The 8939-nt window shown below is 45.8% G+C and overlaps 2 protein-coding genes across 2 annotated transcripts in view; one reads left to right on the forward strand and one right to left on the reverse strand.

Annotated features, from left to right (window-relative positions):
- The window catches only part of LOC101781465, a 3458-nt gene extending 971 nt beyond the window's left edge, over positions 1-2487 (forward strand). Inside the window, exon 2 of the mRNA XM_004963625.1 lies at positions 19-2487. Coding sequence (XP_004963682.1) covers positions 19-2487 — 2469 coding nt within the window. The remainder of the gene's footprint in view (positions 1-18) is intronic.
- Positions 2488-4229: 1742 nt separating this feature from the next.
- LOC101767689 (zinc finger protein 830) lies at positions 4230-8659 on the reverse strand. Its single transcript, XM_004961582.2, has 7 exons — positions 8435-8659; positions 7759-7858; positions 6576-6732; positions 5424-5862; positions 4968-5043; positions 4808-4854; positions 4230-4705 (listed from the first exon to the last, which is right to left on the reverse strand). Exons 1-7 carry the CDS (start codon positions 8518-8520, stop codon positions 4522-4524), a joined length of 1089 nt encoding a protein of 362 aa, XP_004961639.1. The 5' UTR covers positions 8521-8659; the 3' UTR covers positions 4230-4521.
- Positions 8660-8939: the final 280 nt, after the last annotated feature.

Raw genomic sequence — 8939 nt, forward strand, 5'->3', positions numbered from 1 at the left:
CGCTTCTTCCACGCCAAGGCCACCCAACGCCTCCGCAAGAACAACATCCGTGAGCTCCAGGTCGACGGCACGCTGATCTCCTCACATGCCGGCAAAACAGCTGCCTTGACTGCCCACCTAAGAAGCCTTCTGCGCGCGGTACCTACGTCCACGCACCCGGTTACCTACGACGACCTCTACGCCACGTCGCGGCGCGTAGACGCTGCGAAGCTCATCACCCCGTTCACGGAGGAAGAAGCGCGCGCCGCTGTCCACGCAATGAACGGCCACAGCTCCCCAGGGCTGGATGGCTTTGGTCCAACCTTCTACAAAGCGGCCTGGGCGACTGTGGCGCCGGCTGTAATGGCACTGGCAGCCGCATTCCATGGGGGCTCGGCGGAGCTGGAACGCCTCAACCGAGCCTATGTGGTGCTGATCCCTAAACACGCCACCGCCGCCACCCCGGGAGACTACCGCCCAATCTGCTTGCAGAACTGCTCAATCAAGATTCTGTCGAAGATGATGACGACGCGGCTTCAGGGACAGATTGCATCACTAATTGACCTGAACCAGACCGGCTTCATCAAAGGCAGATCGATCTCGGAGAACTTCATCTACGCCATGGAACTCATCCAATGCTGCCACCGGCGCAAGCTCCCCACTCTGGTGCTGAAGCTGGACTTCGCCAAAGCCTTCGACTCCGTCGATTGGCACTGCCTGCTCTCTATCATGGCAACTAGAGGCTTCCCCCAGCAATGGAACACATGGGTGTCAACCCTGCTCCACACTTCGAAACTAGCAGTGCTAGTGAATGGCACGCCAGGCCCCTGGTTCACCTGTGGGAGAGGCCTGCGCCAAGGAGACCCCTTATCTCCTTACCTCTTCCTGCTGGTAGCCGATGTTCTCCAGCAGATGGTGAAACAAAACCGGCGAATCCAACATCCAGTTGATGCCACCCTACCATGCCCAATTCTTCAATACGCCGACGACACGCTTATTCTGCTCAAGGCCGATGCCGCTGGGTTGCAGACTCTCAAAGAGGTGCTGAACCTTTTCTCTGATAGCACTGGACTCCACATCAACTACCACAAAAGCACCATGGTACCTATGGGGATAACTGATGAAACAGCTACACAACTGCAAGGAATCCTCGGTTGCCAACTGGGAAGTTTCCCCCAAACCTACCTTGGCTTACCTCTGTCCAACGACAAACTGCGGCTGAGTGCGTTCAGTCCCCTGATTGCCAAGATAGACAAAAGGTTAAGTGGGTGGAGTGCTTCCCTCCTAAACTCCACCGGCCGGACTGTTCTGATCAACAGTGTGGTCGATAGTCAGCTCACCCATGCAATGTCAACTCTCCTGCTGCCACAGGGTCTCATTGAGATAATTGACCGGCGGCGTCGACGTTTCCTGTGGGCCGGCGAGGACAAGGTCAGTGGTGCCCAATGTCTCGTCGCCTGGGAAGCAGCATGTCAACCTAAAGCACAAGGGGGGCTTAGCCTCAAAAATCTCCCACTACAAAACCGGAGTCTCCTACTCAAACACATTCACAGACTGCACCACCCCGCCGGATCCTCCTGGGCACTATGGGTACGAGGGCAAGTGAATATCAGCAACTTGCAAGGAGACATACTGGGAACACACTGGCGAGATTTGGAGACACTGCTCCCAATTTACAGGGCGCTTACTTGCTCGGTCGTCTCCAATGGCGCATCCACAAACTTCTGGCTGGACCGCTGGCTGCCTGATGGAAGACTGAGTGACCTGTTCCCCCTCCTCATCTCCCACGCCACCAACACCCAGCTTTCTGTCAAACAAGCAATGACGGACAGCTTGCAGCGGTACCTCGCCCCACGCTTGTCCCGCCGGGCCGCCGATGAACTCTCTGAACTGGAATCGCTATTGGCGCAGGTTGTCCTCCGGGAAGGAGCGGACCTCCGATCATCCCCCTTAGCAAGTGACCCTTCGGGTCTCGGGGCGAGGGATGTCTACAGCAAGCTCATGGAAACCGCTGGGTCACCTGCACCACCTTTCGTCAAGTTCGTCTGGATCAACCGAGCCCCGCCGAGGGTGAAGTTCTTCACATGGCTGTTAGTACAGGAGCGCATTCACTGTCGTGCCAATCTGAAGAAAAAGAAGATACTGACGGAAGCCTCGTGTGAGCTATGCGGCCTGGAGGAAACCTGCGACCATATCATCTTCCACTGCTCCTTTGCGACCAGCATCTGGAGCTCCTTGGAGATCGACACGAGCGCCTCCTCGGTCACAAGCCTGTGGACTGTTCCCCATCCGACAATAGCACCTGGGAAACACTACTCCACTTTTCTCATTCTTCTCTGCTGGAGCCTGTGGAAACACCGGAATGAGGTGGTCTTCCAGCGAGCTCCGGCCTCGTCGCAACGGTTTTGGACCACCTGCTGCACGGAAGCCCGGCTATGGAGGGAGCGCTTCAAGCCCAGCGACCGAGCGGCGGCCGATGCATGGTGCTCTGTCTTTTGCTCAATGTAATACACCTGTGAAGCTCTGCTTTTACCCCCCCCCCCTTCTCCTCTGTTTATGTTGAACCTCACATGTATGAGACTTTGCCTCCAAAAGGCCGAAATTAATGAATTCAGGTGGGGCACTCCCCCCCCCCCCCCCCCCCCCCCCCCGTTGATCGTCAAAAAAAAAAAAAGGGGGGGGGCAAGGAGGACCTTGCAGAGAGTTACATGGGAAGAAGGGAGGCAAAAGAAACTATTAACTGTACAAAATCTGAATATAGCGGTGCGGAACTGCTGATTAATCAAACATATCCACTATCCACTAGAGGCGTTACAGGCTATAATATAGATAGATTTTGAAACAAATGTAACTCTATCTCTAATCACAAATCCAAGCGCCTTAACACCTTGCTGGGTGACTCGCTAGATGTAAGCGTTTAATGAAGAAGAACCTTGCTCTTGATTCTTGAAATAAGAGTCTGAATTGACGTCGCTTTCGTAGTTCTGTCATTCTGCGTATCTTTCATTGACAGTTTCAGAAAATATAGCCCACTCATGTTGGCTAACCACTCCTCTTTGACTGCTTAATCACACTCTGAAAACAATCAAACATGTCACGATCTATTAGTTTATTTGTGTTTGTAACCTTGTATCTTCTGATCTTCATTTGCAATTACATGATTTTGAAATGAGCAGATATTGTTTCCAGCACCATCGGTGGATTATTTACTCTGCTTTCTAGAAAAACTCTACGGTTGTTTAGGCAGTTGGCGCCTCATGACGTAATTTTGCACGGGTGCATGACTGCACGTATCCAATTAACTGACCAGAATTAGGATGTTTCTTTACTCCATATGTGTTTCCATCAAACGTTGCATCTATGACAATTCAACCAACAGCTGTTGAGATTGAATAAGCTGATGGCAAATCTGACAAGAAACACGAACTGTTTCAGTTTACCAGCTACGTCATGTGAGCTCAAAGTTCCAACACGTGTAATGAGCTTGGCATCTTTTAAATTCTCATTTGCCACTTTTCGAATTCCTGGAGGTGAGCACGAGACGTCGAAGAAAGTCTTCCCATGAATAAAGCAAAGCAACATGGTGCTCTACTGTTTTACTAGACGGCTTAACCTGTGGTGTCTGATTCTGTGAGCAGTAAAAGGCAACTCTGGATGAGTAAAAAATTGAATGAAGAAAAAAAAATGATATGAGGCAACTCTGCAGGGCTGCTCTTCTGGGGAAAAAAATTGAAATGACTTTACTCGAGATGAGGAAATTTTGCAGCCTAATGTTTCATATCGTGCCATGCTGATGCATGGACTTTTCCATATACATGTCAAATATCATACGATGCAGATGCATGCCCAAGCAAATATTTTAAATGTATAGCATGGTAGAGCTGCCAAAGTTGGCTTCCTTGCAACCAACTTGACGAAACTTTTGCAAAGAGAGGCGATCAGGCATAAGCAAACTGTTGCCAAAGAAAACGCACCCGGCATCAAGAAACACTGATTGGCTCCGCCCATCACCGTCAGTCCGTCACAGATGGGACAGACACAAACCCTATAGGAGGTCGCAGGCATTGAAGCACGCACAAGGCAGTCAATCCGCACAGGTGCAGGCGTCCCTTTCAACTTCCTGGGGAGCTCCAACCAACCATCAAGCAGCAGAGATGTCCTCGTGTCGACAACCAAAGATATCTACCTTCACACAGGCAACCTCCGACAAGATCGTGATGCTGAGCCAGTTTGCTTAACATATAAGTATAAAATTAAGAGCAGCACGTATAGTATTCAATGTCCAGTCCGTTTCGGAACAAGTTAATCTTCGCTCCAACAAGGTTCAATCAGTCACCTTAAGCGATTTGCAGTCAATTCATGGTAGTCAAAACTCCACTGTATACAGAGTTGCCAATGGTTCTACTGAGGGAGAGAAGGAAAGATGTGAAACTACAGAAAGTTTTCTTCATGTAATAAAACCTGAAGAACTGGGCTACAATTCTCGATGATGGTGGATTCTAATTTCCATGGTAGGTTGATACAAGTTACAAAATGTTTCTGTCATTTCAAATGCTGCGCTCTCCAGTCAACCGCAAAATCTGTGTTGTCATCCTCTTCCTCACTTGATGAGTCGCTGCTGGACTCTGTGTCCATACCAACAGGTTTGCTATTTACTTTAGCAGTCCGGGCGGCTTTTGACTCTACGAGCTGTTTCTTCAACATATCTACTCGCTGCCTGTACTCCCTGTGTAGAAATGAAAAGATGGCCACAATGAAAAAACTTTTTCACTTTGCTAAGCACGGGTGCTCTTTTTCCAACATAGCAGGATGTGAATAAATATCTTACTGTTGCTCTAGAGTCAAGTATTCCTCCCTCTCGGCAGCAGCATCAATCTGCAGCATAAATGCAAAGTTTATATCAGCAGTGTGGAGTTAATATTTGCAATGATAGGCACACATTGGTTTTCACTATTATCATGTAGAAACTAGAATACAAGTAGCCTAACCTCCTCTTCTTCAAGGCGGTCATCAACTTCCTGCAAGTCCTCTTGAATTTCCTTCTCGAATTCTTTGTACGCATCACTGTGTAAGTTTATTTTTAGTGAAATTAGCAAGATCATGCTAGTGTGCATAATGCGAACCACATATAACAATTTACTAAGTCTACACTGCTGCAGGTTTTGATCTTGACTGATGCCAAAAAAAAAAGGTGTGGATGTAACAATACCATGACTTGGTTTACAAATCCTCACTTATGCTGTTAAATATGCTAACCAGATACTGCAAAGAGCCATGAACATAAAATGCTAATCTGTAAAGTATAACCTGTCAATCCTGTCTATTTATGGAATTTAAAATTGTCAAATGACAGCGAAATACATGATTAATTAAGGATAGGTCTCGTTAAAAGGGCCATAGATTCCAGATGCAATGCAAGTGCAAGAGCTGGCCATAAAACTTACTTCATGTCAACCTTCTGAGGTTGGATACCACGTGCACGGAGATCAGCATCTTTGTTATCAAAGAAACCTTCAGGCAATGAGGCTTTTACTTGAGTGGTTTCTGAACTCTTTGCTTCTTTAGAGAATGAAGTGGGTTCACTAGATTGCGTGCCATTGCCAGTTTTGTTGTTATCAAAGAAGCCATCAGGGACACCTTTCACCTGCATGTGATTGGAATTGGCAATGTTTCCAGATGTACTAAGCTCGTTAGGAGCAGGAGCTTCCTCTTCATCTGCATAGTCAAAAAAATTCCCTGGAAGGATTCCTTTGGTATTGGCTTGACTCTCTTTCTTTGCCATTTGATCTAGCCTAACAGATGGTTTATCTGTGCTTGCTTCTTTGGCCTTCAGTTGAGTAACAGCAACTTCACGGCGCACAGACCTTCCTTCAGAACCAGTATCTAGTTATCAAAGTTGTTAAATTAGCGGAGACATTGATGTGCGAAAACAATTAAGTTTACTAGGACTCCTAATAAATGATCATATTATACTGTACCATAATACGACAAGTAGGAAACTATACAGAGTTACAGAGAATACATCTGTGCTAGATGTTCCATATATCAAAATGTACATAAACCTTATGCTCTACAGAAAATAGTATAATTTTAAGCTTAATATGCTTCGTTAAGGCATTGTTAAATATCTAAAACAACTCCATGATGTATTAAACCCTACACCATGTTTCACTTAACATAGTTACAGACCGGCAGATCATTTATCAGGTAGAGCTAGGAATGTAATTGCAATTTTTAGGTATATAATCAAATAAGATGAGAACTGGCATACGGTGAGTAAAAATAATATGTCAAAACAGTTGTTTTGTAAATAAAATTCAAATAGATTACATTGCACGACTCTATAGTCCATAGAAACATGGCATTTGAGCAAGATTACATAGATGTCTTAAGAAAAATGTAAGGAGGACATTGGAGCAGTTGTAAGCTTAGGCAAAAAATAAAAAAGTTCATTTCCATGATAATGATAATGGATCTGGCTTATAAACAGAGAAACATGACACGTAAAACGATAGAAGCAAGTGCCCGCAGATTATACTATAGAGCCAGTTAAATTTATGCTATTTGGAGAAAGGGAGGTTGTTTGGTATTCTCACCATCACTTTGCCTTTTTGTTCCCTGATTATCGAAAAAATTGGTAGGTAGTGTGGAAGATTTTTGTTTGTGAGACTCCACTGGTTGTTCCTGCTTGGTACTCAATCGAGGCCCTGCACCTGCTGCAGGTGCAACCTTAGCAGCCGCAGCAGCTTTCGCCTGTTATCAAAATGCAAGCTCAGTTCAGAAGCAGTAAGGACCAGCACCTTCTAATAGCAAATACACTTTGAATGCAGTGTACGAGTGTGATTTCATAAACTATCAGCTCCTTCTTTGGGGCAATCAAACTGTATTTAGTATCTATCTCAACACCGGAATCATGTGCAGGCAGCTCTCATGGGAACACATTCTATTCGACAATAACCAATAACTATACACTTCAAAATGGAAAAATAAGGGGAGATAATGGTTTTCAAGAAACTCACAGATAACATGCTATTGGCTAGTGTTATATACAGACAACATATTACCACCGACAGAACAAACAGAATATTTTTGTAGAAAAGAGAACCACATCAAAGTAATCATTATAATAAGCCAATAGACAAATGGTAAACCACTGGACTGCCACAAACATGGAATAGGCATGAAACTTGTTCCATGGTCTATGAAAGTTCAAAGGTGTTCTCAAAGGGGTTCAAATCGAATGGCTACCGAAATATACAAAACAACATAAGCATCAAATAAACTACTGTTAACTTTTCATCTGAAACTATAGCTATGCAAACAGAGAGAACCAGAATTTCTGCTCATGTTAGATATATTCCTCTATTCTTTGTTCTAAATGAAGTGATGGACAAAACTAAGTTTCACATAAGATATTATATAGCATAGTATAATGTATCGTGTGTCACTGGGTTTAAACATACACAGATACACTCATGCTATCCTTTGAATGTGAATAGCCTAAAACACCCCACACTACAAGTCACGAGTAAATCGATCAACCAATGTTTTCAAGTCATCCAAGTAGTCACGAGTTGTCGACATTTATCGACATACCTATTATATGCACATGACATATCTAGTATATATCGCCCAGTCGGTATATGGAACTAAATGTAGCCTCGACTGGTCAACAATTAGTCATCCAAAACGATTAGTCGATTCTTCAGTGGCCAGCAATTCGACTCGACTTGTCAACTTGAAAACTTTGCAGTCAATACAGACACAGTTTTTTTTTACCTCATGATGTTTCCGTGACACTTGGTGTGCAGGCCAAAGTGCTTCAGACTTCAGCGTAATATTGCAGACTCTGCATATGGGCTGATCAAATTCATTGTACCTGCACAAGGTTACACAACTTATAGCTGTCAATTTTTAGTTCATACTTGCATTATTTAATTAAGATTCTGGCACCCTCAGCACTCAGGATTACAATGTGGAAAACATTTACAGATTGCACTTATAACGTAAAACTAGTTCAGATCGTACACCTACGTTCTCAAGATCTATGACAGCCTTTGTACAATAAACAAATGATGCAAGATACTGGAATCCACTCTAACTAATTTTTTTTCATGACATTATGGCTATGCAATGAGCATTACTTGTTGATCCAAGTTCCGAGTAGTTCAGGGAGTCATACTCGGAAACTACTGTCTACAGGTTAGAGCGAATCAACAATTCTACTGGTTAGAGGATCCAAAGATTTTTATGCACCGCTACCGAGACCCTCACAGTTCGCGTCGGCTGTTCATCAAAATGCCCTAGGGTTTACAAGTCTTAGTCTCTTACCAGTGCGCCAGCCAACCCAACCATCCCGAATCCCAACCACGAACCAACATCAGCGGCAGGACTCCAACGCCTAATCCGGAACCAAACCGAAGATACAGATCAGGACAGGGAGTCGAAAGGGAACCTGACGAGCGAGGGGTCGATGCGCCGCTGCTGCTTGTCCTTGGTCTCGCGGAGCTTGGCGCGGAAGATAGCCTTCCTCTGATCCATGCGGAGCAAGGCCGCCCCCGGAAACAAGAAGGTTTCGCCCTCGCCCGCGGGCGGATACGGGCATACGGCAGCTGGGGTGGCGGGGTTCTGTCCTCGTCTAGAAGGTTCTGAAGAAGGAAGCTCTGTCGCCGCAGCGGGGGAAGCTCTGTCTGCTCCGTATCTGCTGGTTGTTGGGCTAAACAGATCGGGCGGGCCGAGAATGCGGGCTGAAACTGTCAAACATTTATGGGCTCAAGATAGCCGTGGGCCCTGTGTCCGAGGCCGGCCTGTGATTTTTTAAAAGAAATCAATAGTACGGTCGTGTGTGAGGTTTGGTCTTTTTGGTTCCTGTTAATTGGGGTCGAACGCGCGGGCTGGTACATGTATGTCGAAGACGACGACGATGGCGGTGTCCGTGGCGCTGAGAGCCTGCTGGTCAT

The sequence above is a fragment of the Setaria italica genome, chromosome III (genome assembly GCF_000263155.2).
Source record: "Setaria italica strain Yugu1 chromosome III, Setaria_italica_v2.0, whole genome shotgun sequence".
In the NCBI taxonomy this organism is placed as follows: domain Eukaryota; kingdom Viridiplantae; phylum Streptophyta; class Magnoliopsida; order Poales; family Poaceae; genus Setaria; species Setaria italica.